Below are 19,394 nucleotides of genomic sequence, written 5' to 3'. Positions count from 1 at the left end.
GTCAACAATTGCAGATTGCAAATGCGATGACTGGAGTTTTGTGTCAAGACTTTGTCAGTGCGGAGCGTGAAACGCTCCTCTTTAAGACCCATCTCAGTATGGGGTGAACTAACTGGACCACCTTCTGTCTACTCCTGCTGTCCAACATCATCAAGGTGCTCTTTGTTCCATCGCGCCACATCAGAAGAGGAGCTCTCCCGACACAAGAACAAATGATGTGTTGAAGTGAAGCGAAGACACCGGCCTGAATACTGAATCTGTAGAACATGTGGAACTACTGAGAGACGCACCGTGAGCTCGCGTTGACCGCTTCATGTGCACAAACTCACACACTATTAAACATTTATGAGAAAGCAGGCAAATATCACCATCTGCAACAGCTGACCTTCATTCAGTGTGAACAAGCACTGAAGACATGCTGAGAGGTGGGTGGGAGGATGGGGGGGGGCCTTAGGGTGCTGAGGAATGACTACATATCTTTACACTGACAATATACTTTTCTCTGACAGTCAACACACATGGCAGCAAAGGAAACCTGGAGACCACAGTGTCTGATTAATTTCATACTAAATGGAAGACCCTAATCACTTGATGCATATAAGCATTCAAGATGCTGTTCTTCTTGTACTTTGATTTCCTCCAACAATTCAAAAGCAGAGGTTAATTGGACCTTCGAAATTTACTTAAATTGGTTATTTGTCTCTATTAGGTCTTTCACACCGGCAGGGCTCCATGCCGGTTCCCAAACCCAAATTGAACCGGCCGGTACATTCACACGGAAAAAATAACAGGTTCAGAACTGGGAAAGTAGCCATAAACCAAGAAATACCTGGTTCTTCCCTGCGAACTGTGACATCACCAGTGGCCGTGTCTTAGATTTAAAAAAGAAAAAGCAGCGACTGACATTTGACATTTGGGTATCAACGGAGTTTCAAATTAAACTAGAGATCAATACAAGAAAAAGTAAGCTTGATGCTGAACTGACGGAGGAGATGGCCAAGGCTGGGTTCACCCGTCAAATAATTAAGAAACTCAAAAAACTCAAGAAAGAATATAGAGACAGCAAAAAAGAAAAAAAGTGGAGCTGGAGATACAGGCCCATTGTATGAACTTTTGGACAGCGTGATGGGTCAGAGACCAGCAAACCAGGTGACAGGGGCACTGAACTCAGCCACCGCTGCCACTGTCTGTAGCAACAGATGCTCCATGCGATCTGCCATTATTTTTGCCGGGCTGGTTCGCCAGAAAGCACCACCAGCTTTCACACGACGTTAGCTGGGACTGGCACCAGCACCCCTGCAACCCTCATATGGACAATAAAGTGGTAGATAATAATAAGTGAGTGAGTGAAAGTATATAAAAAAAAAACCTAATCATTATGAAACTGTAGTGGGACAAATGAGACAATATTGGGCATCTACAGTTTATTAATATACAGACTGAGACAGAATGAGGCTGCATACAGAGAACTCGTTAAAGACAAAGATTTACAATGGTTATTCTGCCCTAGACGCAAAAACTGCAATAAACCAACAACAGTCACTTTAATTATAAGAGTGTAGGCTGGACACCGTTGACCCTGTTGGCATGGATGCACTGGTGGTAACATTGAGAGACTCTAATTTATATTTTGTTTATTATACAGTGCTCTTAAATCATAGATGTATATATTTTATAGCAAGACCGATCAAAATCTCCCGCTCTGGCTGAACAATAAAGTTCTATTCTATACTCAAGATTACAGTCAGCGCCGCAGATACTGAGCCAGCGTGACGTTTTCTGAAATGTCTGCTGTGATTATGACATCATTATGAAAACCCTCGAGTGGGAAATTAACACCAGAGAAATGTAAGTTCTGGTAGAAAATGAAAGTGGGCAGGAAAATGAAAGAATTTTGAATATCAACCAGGTGGTGAATTTGACCGTTTCTGTCAGGGGGCTGATAGATGTTGCATGTTCACAAAACTTGATGCAGATGTTGAAGTGTAAATGTTTGCCTGTCAACAATAATTGTAGAAGCAGCTTGACTGATGTCAAAATCATCATGAAAGCAGAACACATCACTATCATTTCTGACTTTTTGTATTGTAACTCATTATTATATGGCATGTATCCCAGTATGAATGTAGATCTGAGTGGGAGAAAGATTAAAGCGTATGTTTTCCGAGAGGAGTCGTACACAACCAGAACATGAGACTCAATTTCATGAAACTCAAGTGTGCCCTTCGGTAGAACCAGCTAAAACATGTCACTAATGCCCAAGGCAAAAGTGAAAGCCACTGACAAAAGGCCGAATAGCTAGGTTTTCACAGATGGACAGCTAGGTACAAGGGGATTAGACAAAATTCAAACGGTATTACATGCTCAAAGCTTTGTACTTCATGGCTATGGAAAGGCTCAATCCGTTTGACAGCCTCTTTGTGTGTCCTGTACAGGTTAGGCCCGTTTGCAGGTTAGGCCCGTTTGCAATATTATATGCCGTGTTAAAATAAGGACAGGTTTTTGTCAACAAAATTGTGACTGGTAAGAGAAACTGTTAACTACATCAAGTACAGTATGGTGCTGGAATTTCTCCTCAGCTCGTCAGCTGGAGTTTAATTTTATTATCTATTTAGCGAATCAGAAGGTTTCAGCATAGGCCTGCAGAGAAGAGATAAGTGACAATAAAAGATAGATGGCAAGACACCGAAAACATCTCCCTGGGTTTGGACATTCACAATGATAAACACACGAAGACTTATTAAGCAGAACAACAGAGTTAATTCAATGCACGTTCACGGAGCTCACAAGAAAAGGCTCCGCTGAACAGCAGAACTTTGTACCAACACCATCCAAATAACCAGTTGGGTATTAAGTGAATAACCGTGCCGTTCAGGGGACGTTTAACACAATGGCGCTTGGCCCAGCTGTCTTTAAAGCATGTTAATTAGAGAGGGAATCAATTAAGTTGCCGTTGCTGTGGAAACAACGGCCGAGTCGTCGTGTAATTGTTGGTTGGCTGCTGTCCAATGCAATTTGTTGGTTTGTTGTGACAGAGTCAGGAATGCAAAACTGCCTGAGCTCAAACGTGGTTATTTCAGAGGTACCATGGAGGGAAATAAACTGTGGTTTTCCAGCAACACACCAGAAAAGCACATTTCTAATTTGTCCTTGGAGAGAGACAAACCATGCACTAATATGAGAAGTGTATCATATGCTGTGAAGTCTGTCTCTCTACCTTCACTGCAGTCTAGTAATAAAAGAAAGTTCTCTATCACTTTCTTTCTACAGGCATCTGTTCATACACGCTAATGTAAAGCTATTAATTGCATTTGTGCATGTGTGTGAGTGTAGACACATGAAGGAGAGAAAGAAAAAGACAATAACATAAGAATGTATATTAATACATAACTATGAAAGTAAAACTTTAACCCTGCAGGGACAGACGTCTTTGCATTGGAATGACTCTGTTTCTGATGTGTCAGACAATACCTGATATTATTATCTTGTAGGCATAAAGATTAAACTGCTGTTCTCAACAGCCTGTTGCCTGTGACAGCATGCTCTGAGTAAAAAAAAAAAACACTGAACTTAAAGCCTGTTGAAATGTGGTTAAAAGTGTAACTTTTGAATATAAATGAACGTGTGCTAGTGCAGAGCTCTCTCGTGTCGCCCTGCAATATGCACGCACTGTGTACAGGAAGCGATTTGTTTTGCATCCCGACTGACAGAGTCAACACAGAAACACAACAGAAACATAGCGCCGGTAAAGAAAGGTGGCTGGAAAACGTCAAGAAGCACTCAAGTGAATTGTACTTCAAAAAAAAAAAAAAAACTAAAACTGGATGTTCAGCAGAAAAATGCATCTAGCAACTGGGGACTGGAGAGGTGAGGGTGGTGTGAAATGACTGTAGTATATAAATATATATATCACGTAAAGGCATCAGCAGGGTTTTGGTAATTCCTCAGAGGGCGACAGAGGTTCTGTACTGGGTTGGCTTTAAAAGTTGCAGGTAAAAAGCAAACAATAGGTTCCTATTCCTCGAACTAGGTTCAATGGTAAACCTCTGATTGTTTTTACTTGCATGTCAGACAGTGAAAAGACAGACAGTCAAAATAAAAGTCACTAACACTCAGCCGTAGCCTGAAGTTGTGCAAGCAAGCTGAGGCAGGAGGGGTTAAAAAAAAAAAAGAAAGGGAGACGCAAACCTTCAAGGATTAACTTGAATTTACCACGCAAACCGAAATGAAATCATTTATTCCCAAAAGGCTTTGAATAAAATCCCATATCATGGAATATTTTCTACTTCTCCTCTCACCCTGCCAGCTTCCCCCCTACCTACTAAGAGCATCAAGAGCTGAATCCCTGCACGCATTAGACTCAATTCTAGTCACACTAAAGTCTGTACTGCCAAGAGTAACCGATCATCCTCTGAAGAAGTTTTTTGTGGAAATAGGAAACCCAATTTCGAAATGTAAAAATGTGAATTGTGGTCATCTGGGATGGAATATGAATACCACAGCTGTTGCAGTATTTGTGCAAGTGTGTGGCTGCGCATGTGAAACGTGCAGAGGCCTGTTGTCAAATGAATGCACTACAATCATAAGTCACATTCTTTGCGGGCCCAAATTGAGACATGTGCTCTTTTTCTTCCCTGACGTTTTGAAACAGTATCACCTCGTTGAGGCCAGTGTTGCTGAAACTGCTATGTGGACAGTGAAAAAGGAGAAGGGAAGAAAAAGTTGGAGGAGAGACTTGAAAAGCGACCGTAAAAGTCTGCACAAGTCCTCCCGTCTTTTAAATTAAAAAGATCCACATTCTCTCTCAAGCTCATAATGCTCTAACATCGGCTGGAAGACAGAATAAAGGCATGTGTGTGAGTGTGCAAACATATGTGTGTGTGTGTGTGTCTGAGCCAAGGAAATGGCTGCAAAAGAAAGGAGAATAATAATAATAATACAACCATCACTGTAGATAACTGCACTGAGCAAATCTATAGCTACTGATTCAGGAAGAGATGAATTGTGCCTCTTATGGCCAAGTAGTTCAGGGACAGTTCGTAATAAATACAAAACATCTTATTGGACTTAAGTACAAGTCTGTATTGCCATTCACAACATGGAAAATGAAACATCCAACATCCAGTCCAACACAATTTTAGAGTTAAAGGAATGACAATGTGAGACACATACTTTTTTGATGTTGTTCTTTTTTGTGGTTTACGACAGGGCCAATAAAATCCACCACTAAAACCTTACCCAGAGCTGACAACCAGATATTTTTGTCTTGTTGAACTTTTTTTTTTTTATGTAAACCAACTCACATTGTAGGAAACTGGAGAACGACTGATGCCATGCAGTTGTTTTTTTAGACAAAATATTAGCTCAAGGAAAAGAAAATCTGTTAACATATTCGTGGACACACTCGCTCACGCATAAATATGCCAAGGTATGTTATTACAATGATAAAAATGTAAATTATGTCTGCATCTGGAGGAGCATCAGTGCTGATGGCGGGCAAATTTGAAGTAAAATTACATTTAAGTTGCTTTGCAAAATTTATAATAAAGAAAATAACATTCTGCACAAATACTGAAATAAAGCAATACAAAAAAAAAGCGTCTAAAAGGTCCACATGGGGGCGTCTCCTGCAACAACAACTCACTAGTGTGTTCTCACAAAGTCAGGCACATGTTCACTTCCCAAAACTGCCGTGTTATTTTAACAATTTCTTTTTTTTTTCCTGAAACAACAACGAACAACCCTGCGCTGCAAGTTAGCGCACGTCAATTCTGCTGCTAACTTTTAAGTGACATATGGCCATGTCCATGACCTCATGTAACCCTCATATGAGTCAATCAGAGGAAAACACCGTGGCGTTGGGCTGTCACACCCTCCTGTCACGCTCCTGCGTGTGTGTGTATGAACTTTGGTTTCTGTCAGCCAGATGATGGAGATGTTGTTCAAAAAGGTTTGACAATTTGAGTGACATCAGCAGTTTGCAGAGAGCATGTTCCAACAAGGGACCTTGTTGATCTGGTAGAGTCAACGCACACTCGTGGTTTCTGGGAAACTGTCAGACAAACGGGGTTTCAGAGGAGCAGAATCTTAAAAGGTTCTGTCTGCATAAGAATTGGTGACATCTCATGGTGAGACTGCAGATTGTCACCAAACGGAGGACTTTGCTCTCACTACTCTCTTGCCTAAGCACATCAGGGAACTACAGTAGCCTACGCAGTTTAGAGAAGATGCTGTTCTTTGTTTGCGAATAAGGTTCCACTTCAAATCGTGGCAGCGACCTATGTAAACCAAGGCCCTTGCCTACAGTAAATGGCTTCATCTACAGCTATAGGAAAACCATACTATTCATTAAAAAGTCATTATACATTTATCTTGAATTTCTTCAGAACTTTATATTAGTCTCGTTCAATTCCTGTACTTAACACTTCAGTAATCATGGAGCTCCACAACTGTGTCTTGATAATGTAAATTCATTTCATGGAAATATGGTCATGCATGGACAAAAATGAATACATGCCTCCTAAATGTTACACGCTGGACGTTTTAACGGTGTTTAGCACATCAGCTGTTATAATGGTCATCATTATGGCCATCGTGAGACCACAGATGGCATCAATCAGTGTTGGTTAGAACTTTAGGAGTCATGCCAACTAGAACAAAAATGCTTTCACAACCTATCTTGGCCGACACATTCCGTCATCGCTTACATTACAGGATCTCCACCCAACATGCACGTCAACACAGCACAGCTACAGTACATACATTTTTTGTATGAACGATGACGCTTGTTATATTAGAGGAACATATTCGCATGACGAACATGCCTGTTGCCATGGCCCGGCTTTGTTTTGTCACCACTGCCAGTAAAGATTGGTCTCTGTTACTATTCTGAGTCAGAGAAATGTTACCATTTAGCAAACAACTGCTGTGGTTTCAGATGTTGTTTTTTTCCAAGACAGCAGTGGTCAGCACAATTTCTTACTCACACTGAGATGACGATTTATTTTGTGTTTGTTGCATGAATGATTGATCGTTTCCTCCTCGTCATTATAGCTAGTAATCCCTGTGAGTGTTAAGGATTTGACTTGGTTTCACGACTACACTCCTAAAGGGAGATTTTCGTTACCATGTTCCAGAAATATAGGTCACATACTTTCTTAACAAGAATCGATGTCTTTGAGGAGCTGATACCACTGAGGAAAGCATATGCAGTATGATCCAATGTGGAAAAACAGTCTCACATTTTTATGCGCTTTTCATCTAATTGTGATGGTAAAAAATGTTATGCTTAGACTAGAGTCTGGGTTCACAAAGTTTAATTGCCAAACTAACAGAGAGCCCTGTGCAATGAGACTTGTTGCTGTATCGTTGCCACAGCAGCAGCGGCAAAGAGCAGCAGAGCTCCTGTGAAGGCCAGCTCCATCATCATCTTCAAGTGGAAAGAATCTGTCCCCTCCCTGTGACGGGCTTCCAACTCAGCCCAAGCTCTTTCTTCATCCCTGGATTCCAACACTTTAGTGCTTAAATCTTTTCTCGCTGATTTGCTAAAACATGAAAGAAATATACTGTGTACTGTCAGGGGAAATTGAAGTCAACTGTGTGTATGTTTTCCAGAATTTATCTTCACAAATATGTATTTTGTTTATTTCCACAGTCACTCTAAATACAACATATAAACTGTCCTTGACAAACAAGCGCAAACTGTAACTCCGAGTCCCTACAGTGGCTAATAAATTCAAAGATCCACAGGATTCACAGTGGGGATGTGCTGAGTGTGTGTAAACATGAGAAAGATTTCTCAGATGTGGAACCTTGCTGGGCCATGGGCCAAACCAGACAGCGGCACAGTGGTAAAACTCATCAATCACACATACAACTGGCCTCTATGTACTGGATTTTTTTTTTTTTTTTAATGGTGGACTCTTTTTTATGTTGGACTGTTCAGATCTCTCCATCCAATGCATCTTTCACCATTAGTAATAATGCTGTCAAAGTTTGTTTGTGGGGGGGAAAAAGCTTTAAATAAAACAGTATGACCATCTATACATGCTGCCACTGACATTACTTACTTACTTAAGTGGAAAGTGACAAACTGACAAATTATTCAAGTCTCACATATGAAATATGTTAGACTGCCTGTTATGAAAGCAGGCAGTCTAATGTGACAGGTTCCCCACCCAAAAACAGCTGGACCCATGGCTGGAAATCAAAAATCCACTTTGAAACATTTATCGTCCACATCCGCAATATTAACAGGCAGATAGTCAGAGGACATACACAGGCCTGTTCATTTAATGGACCATTTTATTGGAGGTCAAGCGATTAGGTTTGTCCTGTGTATTATTTCCAGCTTTTACAAATGTGATGTAACTGTATATTTTTGTAGATGTGGGTTTGTGTATTCTTCTTGCACCTTACAACCCTGCCTGTCACTGTGTGTGTGTGTCTCTGAATGCTCTTTTTGTTACCACTTTAGGACCCTTTCTGGTATGAACGCTCGGTTATGTTTACATGCATATTAAAAGTCAGACTTTACTTGGACTAAGACAAAAAATTTTTTTCAATGTCATGTTTTTTGGCGTATGTCTCGTAGGTCTTAGCTGTTGTGGCACTAACAACTCACCAGTAGGTAAAAAAATATACACATCTCCAACACACTATTCAAGAAAAACTTTAAGAATGTATTTATTTCAATACCCATGTTAAATATATATATATATTTTATTTAGAAAGAAAGAAACCCATCTAAAACCATCCCCCCACTGTGTGTTTTGTTTTCAGACGAATTTTTATTTTTGTGAAAATAATAAGCCTCAACACTGATGATGAAAGAAAACAATTTGTATTTCAAACTTTGATTTCTTTTCTTCTTCTTTTTTTTTCTTAATCTAACAGAAAAAGAAATATTTGCTCCCACTTTGAAAGTTGTTTTCACATAGATGAAAGGAAAGGAACACACAGACACAGAGAACCAAAAGAAGTTGACCAGTAACTTGACCAGTAGTCAAAAATGAACAATGTTACGTCCTGTTTTTGTCTCTGAGACCTCTGAGGTTTGTCCTTGTCCATGTAGTCTGGTCAAACAAATCAAAAATTAATTGACGATGATTCATATCCGTAAACCAATCCAATGATTGGATTGAAATGAATTTAACAGCCTAAAGGGCAGCAGGGGTGTCTAATAAAGGTTGTTATTTAAAAGGAAAATGAGATGGAAATTACAGTTTGTCTTTCTCTTAATTTCCCATTTAGAAAACTCCTTGTCTCCAAAAACTATATAAAAAAAACTACATGAGATTTTATTTAGTCATGTTTAAAGAACAACCATATATCTATATATAACAACAATAAAACTATTCATTAATAACAACAAAGGAGACAGCAAGTGATGGTTTTAAGCATATGTCTTAAGTTCAAACTAAGCATTAAATAAGGTAGCTCAAGGTACATTTTATAAGACACCTACTGTAATGGGCAAGGGATATGTTCCGTAAATTTGTTGAAGTGTAAATTATATCACTTCCAAATTTCCTCTAATAATTCTTGCACAGCTGAAGTGTCAGGCTCTCGGGAGTGAGGTGGAAAGACTTTTGGGTGTGTCAATAGAAAATGAAGGAATATGCCTTTGAGGCTGTCCAAGGCCTTGTGAGCATGAAATATTAGTCTATTGTGATTGTTGGCAGAAGATCTATTTCTTAACAAAACCACAGGGATCTATATGAATAGGTTTGGCCTGTGCCCAGGGTTGGGAGCTGTCACAGGTGTTTGTCAAAAGTTTGAAACTATACGCAAACCTTTAACGCTGTCTGATGGATAATACGGCATCTATTCAAAGCTGTGTTTATCCAGGTGTGGACAAGCGTGATAAAATGTGTTTTCTACACTCGCTGATGTTTAACTATTCTAGCTATACCTCAAACAGCCAGCCACATGAGGCTCTTTAACACTATAATGCTTTGCTGTTATCTGGCAAAGCCACAAGGCTCAGCCACCATCTGCCACCTGGTCTACATTGAAGGTAGGCTTTTCAACCCAGTAAATGTCAGCAGGCCCAGTTCAACTCTGCATATTGTTACTATGGCAACAAGGTATTTGACAGCCACCATGCACAACTGGATACCGTGGGATGACAGATGTGATCTTGAGCTGGTAGCAACAGAAGGGTGGACAAGAGATATGCAAGGTCAATGTGAGATAAAAAAGAAAAATGAATGGCGAGAGAGCGATGAAGGTATGATTAAGTTTGTGGGATAATTTGTCATGATATAGATCAGATTAGGGTGGAATAAAGAAAGACAAAGGCAAACAAGGGCTGAGGAGTCAAAAATCAAACAGTTACCAAAAGGACAAGAACTGAGGAAAGAAAGAGAAATTCAGAGGCAGAAGGTGAGAAATGCCTGGTGGACTATCTGTGGGCATAATGTTCGAGGCAACAAAAGGGTAGGCAGGCAGAGAGGAACAAATCCTGCTCCGTTTGTCTCATTAAATGGCCTGTAGGGACTGTGTGAAATGGCCCTTTTATTCCGGGTCCTTTTCAGCCCTAAACCCCATCTACATGACAAACAGCTTCACTTTGAAGCTGCTTGTGTCATCTCAGCCTATCTGTCACTCATTCCTGACCTTTTGCACCCAACTCTCATCCCTCTTTTTTCTTTCTTTTCAAAGTAATTCACTTTTTTTTTTGTCACCATCTTTCTTTCACCTTCTGTACTTTAAATGTATCTGCCTCTACATTCAAAACAAGTCATTGGAGCTGGTGAGCACTGTAAGGACTTTTCAGCAGTTCCTCTAACTAACAGGGGCATTTGTTGCTCCAGACTTTGAGTTTGACCTGTTTCAGCAGCAATCATATGGTCTTATGAATCTAGACACATCTGAGGGCCGGGTCATACTTTCCACCTCCACGTGTCTGCAGAGGTCCACTAGGGTGTGATGCATTTTTTCATCCGCCCATTTCCGTTGTGGTCCCCGTACATGACCACAAGCTTACCTCCTGTGCACTCTTCTTATGGTCAAAAGAGACAATAAAGAAGACAGTGCCCATAGGAACTTGCTTGAGGTTATATGAAAAGGCCACTGGTACCGACAAATGTACATGTATGCGCAGAGCGGCTTTCCACGGACACAAAACGTGGTAAAATGTGACCTGGCTCTAACACAGTGTGCCTGAGGGGCAGGCCGCTCTCAGCAGACAGGCATCTTAACACACTCACTTGAGCACAGTTGCACATGAGAGGAAATACAAATTCAAAAACACAGCTGCAATTGTGTTGACCAAGACAATAAAGAGAGCACACATTACATTTAAAGTTTCGGCACTGGCTATTTATGTCCTTCAGATCTTTTATTTGTTAATGAAGCTTTAATCCTTTAAAGGGCCCAGCATTTTCCACAGACTTGCTGTTCTCTGGGCTGCAATGAATATTTATCTTTTTGATCATCTTACCTGATTGAAGTGATCCAACCCCTCCTTAACTTCAGCCATTGTAGGGTCCGCACCTCGAACTTTGACCTCTGGGTTTTGCCTCTGGGCATGCAGACCGTTTCCGACAACTCGGCTGGTATAGCTGTGAAAAAAATAAAAAGGAATATCAGACACACACGCTGGATCCTTTAATCTCTGGCATGCTCTTTGGACCTGGCAGGGATTAGAACTGTTGATTTTGTCAGTGCTGTTTTTGTGCTGATGGCATGGAGTTTAACAATTCTAACAAATGGTCTGTATTTATAAAGCTCATTTCTAGTCTTGATGACCATTCAAACCCATCCATCCATTCACAACATCATCCAATGCATACAACACTTTGGGCAGCACTTTGGGGTTAAGTGTCTTACACAGGGACACATCGATATGTAGCCTAGCAGAGCTGGGGGATCTATCCCTGTCCTTCCAGTAGGAACACAACCTGCTCTACCCCTGATCCACCTCACTACAGTCGGTGACTGTAGAGCTTACAGAGAGTGTTCAGCAACGAATGATGGAATTTAGCGTAGAATGTGCACAGAGGTGCAACAATGCTCCTTTTTCAGCGATTTCAAAGGAATACTTTACCGATTTGCATTTAGCTTTGTATTACTAGAAACAAAATTGTGCTTCCCAACCTCAGTTTCCCCTGAATTGAATAATATCTGAGACTTGATCCGAGCCTTGGTCCGAGGATTGAAACTGCAACGCGACTTCCACACTTCTTAGACACACTGGTAGGGGGAGGGGACCTCATTCTAAGAATGTAAACAGTGTCCGTCATCTTTGCCAACAGTTATGCTAACAGGACCAAGTGTAATGGGTGGGCACGTAACAAAGAAAAGAATGAAGATATTTCTCAACTCAGGGGAAACTGCGCAATTCTTCAAAAATACTAACCCTATTCTAGTAATACAAAGCTAAATGCAAATCGGTAAAGTACTCCTTTGGAAATTATAATCAGTGACGATATTAGTGGCTTATATTTTAGCAGAAGTTGTAAGTGATGCTCCATGCATATAATCAGTTTGATTACAAACAACACAGAGGCACAGAAATGCAGTCAATAGCCTAATTCATGTGGTCACTTAACACCTGGTTCAATCAAAAGCTTAAACTAGACTATGTTTATGGATTTCAGCTCTGCCACACATACTATCCAACACATTCAATCGGTGTGAGGGAGATCATTTACCAGGTGGGCTACTACAGGTATCAGGCCCAATGTGGAAATCCTCTGTGCCAAGAAAAAGCTAAGAACCTTTAGCGTTGCCTGGGAAGTGCAGCTCCTTCTCTATTGTGCTGTAGGGGGAAAGCATCCAGAGCTACATGGTCTTTGCATAGTTTGGAAACTTGACAGTTCAGTCAAGGGCCCCAATTAACAGACTCATCCAGACAGCCGTGAAAGATAATGGGTGTCCATCAGCACCCCAGCCTTTTTCAACAAACCATAATCAGACAGGCACAGAAGATCAGTTCAAACCCAGCCCATGTCCTTCATCCCACGTTTCCACATACACAGGCACAAGAGTTTCAAAAACTACATGTAGTTGCCTTGCCATTGTCTTGCAAAAGTGAAACATATATATCTTGAAAATGACTCGTTTGCCTGTTCAAAATATATACTGGTTGTTACAGAAATGGCAATACAAATAGAAATGCACAAAATTACTTTTGTCTCAATTTAAAATGGAAATTGGGTTGCGATAGTTTGTTATCTTTAAAGAGTGGGTCCACATTCAAAACATTTGGGCAACATTGGGATAGCGATTTAAGAGGTTAAATTAATCATCCACCTCCTAATTCAATCTCTTCCCAGGCTCCTCATGCTGTTCCTGTGATTAAACAACCTAAAAACAAGACTTACGTCTGCCTCTTGTGTCCGCGATCTTAATCTCAAGGTCAGATACTAACAGCATCACCAAGGAGAGACATCTTTAAGCATTAAATCAATTGATGCTTCTCCAGGCAGTGCAAGGCTAATGAAGTGATTATGAATGTGAGTAGGTTTGGGTGTGAGTAAGTGTGTTTATAGATGTGTTGAGCTGATATTTTTTGTTGCACATGTGTTCCAAAGGGATGCGAGAAGAATAAACCATAAGTGCTGAACTTGGGGATATCTGACACAAGCTATGTTCTGCTAAGCTCTGAGGTCCTTCAGCGGCTTTGTGTCCGATACTGATATTGCAACCTTGAATCCTTTGTTTTGTTTTTTTAAACATTTACCACCATGTTCAAACCTACCATTTACATTCTCTATTCATGCCTCGGTCACATGATAATAGTGATGTTGCTTGTGCTTAGTGAAGTGTTTATGTTGTATTTAGGGTTTATAGATCGTATCAGATTTTCCTTTTCTCTTTTGCTGATATCCAGTCCAATGATCGTGGCCAGTATCAGACCAATATTGATACTATGTGCCATATCGGCTTATCCAAACAACAGATTGGGCCAATTGAAATAAAGTACAAGTTTCTCATGTAACCAATTGCTGCAGCACATTAATAATTTATTCTATTACACCGGTCCTTTCTGGCATTCCTTTACTGTATTTGCAATGTGGATCTCCTCCCCCTTCTGGCCCCAAGACACACACACAAACCACTGTCTGCTTTGACAGCGATTGAACTCTTAATTGCCAGCAGCTCTGAATCTTCTTTTGTCAGGATGGAAACAATCGATAGCTTTTGGATTATAAACCTCCCCCCTGACATAAAAGATTAATTGAAGCATCAAACAGCTCTCCAAGCAGTGGTTGAAAGTGGGAGCCTGTGTTTTAGGCAGAGTATGCATGTCTGTCTCCAGGCTTGGCTCCGGATGACAGTGTTGGCGTGGAAATGAGCTCATCAGATGGGATGTTAATGAAAGGGACGTGTCAGGGTGCGTCTGGCAGCTTGATAGGCCTGGAAGGTTTCATAGTGGGGGGAATGTTTGATATTGCGTTGGGGGGTGGGGGTGGGCGTGACAACTGACACTGCAGGACATCCCAGAGATGATTCTGTGATAGATATACAACTGCAGCTGCAAATTTCTCAAAAGGAGCAGACCTCGGACACTATAATAAGTCTGCAAATGGCAATAGACGGGTCCTGAATAGTTCATACTAAAAGCCCAGCATCCCTGTGACTTTAAGTATAACAGTGACTTGACTGTGGAAAAGACTGCGTGCCTAATAAATGACTAACTGTTTTCGTCAAAAAAACAGGCAGTGCTCTGCATGTGATGATGTCAAACATTCAACTTTAGCAAACATTTGAAATGGCCATAACCTACACACATACAGCTTCTGAGTCATAGCTCTGACTGTTTTCTACTGAACTGACACATTCCCCTGTGAATGCCCAATTGTTGCACTCTTGTAAAAGCAGCTTTGTCCGGTCTGTCTTATGCTCAGCCTGGAGCACAAAATACCAGTGACCTTCATTCCCTGACCCCAGACCAAACTGCTGTGATCTTTTGAAGTACCGCGGGGAAGCTCATGGACTGTAAGGGAGAAATTAAATATGCGTCTTTCAAGGTGAACATGTACAAAACAGAAATAATGTGTATTTTGAATGTAGTCTAGACCATTTTTCCTCAACAAAATCCAGCCTATAGTGTTGATAATGACATTTCAAGGCTGTGTAAACATTTGATGTGGCGTCGGTGGGAGAGTTAGTTGTTGCCAGAGTGAGATCCAGGTAAAGCAGATAATGAATATCTAAAAATAAAACTTATAATCCACCAGTGTTTTGTGTTGCCCTGTGTGTGTCCTTCCTTATCTACGGGTAAAAGTCACCATATGTTAGTGGTCTCGTATGGGTGGTCACATTTCCCCGACTAAAAAACCTTCTAAGATTCTTTTTCATCCTCCTACACCTTCTCCGCACAGCTTATTCTAAACACAAGCAGTGTAATCAGAGTCTTACAAGACAGAAACGATAAAATAAACACATCCCAGATCCCAGTGGTTAAGAAGATTATCAGATGGTTGTGAATCATCTCTGAGATAACTGAAGGCAGTGTTGTTGGTATCGTTGATGTTGCTGTTTCAGGAGTGTGAGCCGGCACGCCAAGACTGCGTGCACTTTGAAGTTAACATTTTGTGTCAGAAAAGCTTGTTTCACTAATTGGAATCAATAAATCATCTTGTAGTAGCTCAAAGGCGGGGCATTTTGTGGAATTCTCACGTTTATCGGATCAATGGTGTGTGTACCAACAGGATTATATCATTAAATAATATAGAAACATACTACAAGGCTGAGTATCACCACTAAAACTATTAAAATCAACCCTGTGTACACACCTTTACAGGTACAAATCCTCAAATGATCCTCTTACATGACACAAGGAACCTGCCTGGCAAGTTAATTATAATCTCTTGTAAAGAGGCAATGGAGTTGAGGAGACACTCAAAATGAAAACTGTCTTCCACCAAAGGTCAAGAGCAACTCCAGACAAAGTCTAACATAACACAGGGATTCAAACAACAACAACAACAACAACAACAACAGTGCTTGGATTGTGACTAACTACAACTGAATTATAAGCCATTCTGGTCATCTCTGAAACAAACGTCAGGTGGAATAGGAGCGAACTGAGCAGCACGAGTGTCAGTGACTGAGAAGAACTGAGCGGTTTATGTCACGTGAGAGTGTGTCGTGTGCCGTGGCTGTGGGTGGAGAAGGGCATTGGCTGAGAGCTGGTGATACAGCTGTCTGTAACAGCAAACAGCAAATTGTTGGTTAATCGTGATTAATAAAGCTTTCCCCACCTTCCACCCGTCATGGGTTTACAAGTCTGAGCATGAGCAGGTTTACTCACAGTGAAGGCTTAATCAAGCATCGGGCCAGCTGGAGTTTCTGTTTCATGAGAATGTTAAAATTCTGGGATTTTTGTACCTCACTTTCCATTGTCTTTGCAAGGAGACAATTATTGCTGTTCATTATACACACAGTCCATTAAAACAATAACACCATAATGCACAGGAAAAACTGTGAAACATATGAAGTTGCGGCTGACGCCATGGAGAAAGAAATTAAATCTTTTGTGCATATTTTCAGAAAATGGAGACTGACACAAAATAATTTCAAACAATATTATACAATATGCACACATTTACCTAACTTCAGCGCCTTTTTCTTGAACTGTACTTTTTTTAAAAAAAAACAAACCATATTTTAGTACCAAAACACATGCTTGGTGAAGAGAAGTCTTGAAGCAATATTCAAAAAAGGCTGCATCAATAATATGTTAATATTAATAAACTCTGGAATGACCTGCTCGGGGAAATAAGGCCATCTTAGTCAGTGTCTTCATTTCAGTCTTTATTAAAAGCACTTTTTTTTTTTTCTTTTTATCAGAAAGCCCTCTCTGATTTTATCTAGCTGGCTTGTCTTTCTATTTTCTCTGTTTTATTTTCAAATTGTTTTGTTGAATGAATCGTTTCTTTGATTGGAATCTGTTTTTATAATCTGTTTAGGACTTTGGTTTGCACTGTGACGCACTTTGTACTTTGTTTAAATGGATTATATAAAGATGGTTATTATACTGCAACAAATTCAACACACATTAAGGTATTCCCACTTTATTTTTTAAATATATTTCATTTTCAGAAGTGGTTTTCTTTATAGCTAGGACTGATACTGTTTTCTGCTGCATATATTAAGTGAGATAGAGTCTACTTATGTTGAAAGCATACACTGTATATACTGCTCTCATTAACTCTAAACCCATAACACTGCAGTGTTATGGGTTTAGAGTTAGATCCTCTGCAAAATGCAACACAACGCAAAGTGAGTCCAGTAAGAAGAGCATGGGAGGGGTCGAGTAGATGTTTGTAGCCAGCTAACTTTACGAGAAGGGCTTGGACATGTCGAAATACTCTGAGCAAGAGGTTTTGTTCTGAAAGGCCAGACTGTTCTCACACACAGTGCGAGCTTAGCAGTCATTCACTGTACTAACACCGAGCACATGAACAGGCAGACGGTCAAAAGCCACTTAGCAAACATTTAATCAACATGGCGTACCATATGTACACATGCTGTCCGTTGAGCGTTCAACGTGGACATGTGCAAACACATACACATGCTGCATTTAGGGCCGTGCCCTGCGATGCAATGTGAGCTTACACACACACACACACACACAGCACAGCACAGCACACTGACACCCACCACAAACCCCTGAAACACAAGGCTTGTTCCCAATAAACACAGTGAAAATAAATATTTAAAACCTCAAGCTATGAACAAACTGAAGCACTGGCAAAAATCTCTGGCTGTCCTTATAGAAGATGTGCAAACCCTTGGCAATACTGCACAGCCTGCATTGGTTCAAAGGGAACTTTATTAGAACGGAGAAACTCGCATCATAAAAAGTGCAAGGAGAAATAGCAAGCAAATCAGGAGAGGTCATGTGCAGGGCAGGCAAGCTCAAGCAGTGCGGGGTTCTTCCTTTTTTTTTCAATGTGCTCCATTTCTCTCATTCATCCTGTTCTTAAATGATCTGTTCAATCCGAAGAGTCTTTTGTTCATATCACATTTATTCTTCCTCTTACCATAAACTTCATTAAATACTGCTTTCTCTACCTTTCTCTGTTGTTTTGCTTCGCTCTGTAACCCAGCTGGTAACCACATGAACCACTGAATGACACAGTAGCCGCAGTAACTTGGACGTCTGAGCAGTCAGGAGTACCTGGGGCATGAAGTCTTGGCTTCAGTTTTATTCTCTATTCTATCCCCAACAGCAGTTTTTTTTTCTCTTTATCTGCCTCATCGTACCTGAAGGCAGTTTGGGGATGTTGGGAAATGTAACAGGTCCAAAGATTGTTTTATTCCAGCGAGAAACCAACCTAATGGATGTTGAAAAATACCACAACATAACGATAAACGAGGCTTACATTTGAAAAGTCTCATCCCAAGTTTCTTTCACCACAAGAGAACCCAAAAATAGGCTTGTCAAATTTACTGTAACTGTTGTTGTTCCATTAGACATTTTCTTTCCTGCCTGGTTTCCATTACTGAAAGCGGAATTTAACTGCAGTTCTGAGTAATGAGACAAATAATGCGCCTGCAACATTTGAGATTAGATCCTGATGGTAAACAAGCCATAGCAAATAAATAAAATGTGTCACTATGTGTAACAGGCTGCAGTGTTAAAACTGTGAGGGCTACTCTGTATGGCCAATAAGTATGCCTGTCACTATTTAGCTTAGGTAATACATAATAATAACAACTCAGTCTTTAACAGTCTCTGTCCAGTGTCACTTGACATTTATCTCTTCAGAGAAAGCATCATTATACTTAATAAGCCATACATTCTAACTAAAGTTGAGGTTTCGGGATGTTACTATGCGCTTAAAAAAAAAAAAAACTCCCAAACTGGGACTCCTGGGTAGAACATGTTTATCTTTCTAAATCAGGAATGTAGCCCGCCCTCTGTCATGCCACTCTTCAGTCTGGCAATCATCTGAGTCGAGTGATGAGTCAGAGATGTAGAGTAGTCAGGCAGGGTCAGAAAAATAAAGCACAACAGGTAGAGCAGTCATGTTGGCAACTCCAAACAGGTTGCGACGCGACGTCACTTGGATACAAACTGTATGTTTACATGTTGTGGTTTTTCCTAGAAACTGCATTTTTTTTGGTAATTTTGTGAAAACGTTTTTCAGAGATGACATTTTAAACTCTGTCTTTTGTATTCTTTGGGGGGTTCAGGCCTCCCTGGTTGGAAATCCCTAACCTAGTTTAATTGCATTAAGTGTGGAAATAACTACTATTAATGATGGGTCAACTACTACAGCCCTGAGCCTGTTTCTGACTCCAGTTACACAAATGGCAGGGAAACGTCAGCCAAGATGAAGCACTATGGTCCAGGACATTTTACTGTACATTAATGAATCTTTACAGTTTTTGTCTTGAACTTCACCCGAGGCATGGCACCTGTGCTATAT

At 40.5% G+C, this 19,394-nt stretch overlaps 1 protein-coding gene across 3 annotated transcripts in view; it reads right to left on the bottom strand.

Moving 5' to 3' along the window:
* LOC122779701 (glypican-5-like) overlaps positions 1-19,394 on the bottom strand; it is an 89,993-nt gene that overhangs the window by 17,725 nt on the left and 52,874 nt on the right. For all 3 annotated transcript variants that reach the window (XM_044042298.1, XM_044042292.1, XM_044042282.1), the window contains one exon: positions 11,447-11,567. In XM_044042298.1, coding sequence (XP_043898233.1) covers positions 11,447-11,567 — 121 coding nt within the window. The remainder of the gene's footprint in view (positions 1-11,446; positions 11,568-19,394) is intronic.

Source organism: Solea senegalensis, linkage group LG1, assembly GCF_019176455.1.
Source record: "Solea senegalensis isolate Sse05_10M linkage group LG1, IFAPA_SoseM_1, whole genome shotgun sequence".
Taxonomy (NCBI): Eukaryota; Metazoa; Chordata; class Actinopteri; order Pleuronectiformes; family Soleidae; genus Solea; species Solea senegalensis.
Note: the sequence above shows the minus strand (reverse complement) of the source record. Positions and strands in the feature narration are given on the sequence as shown.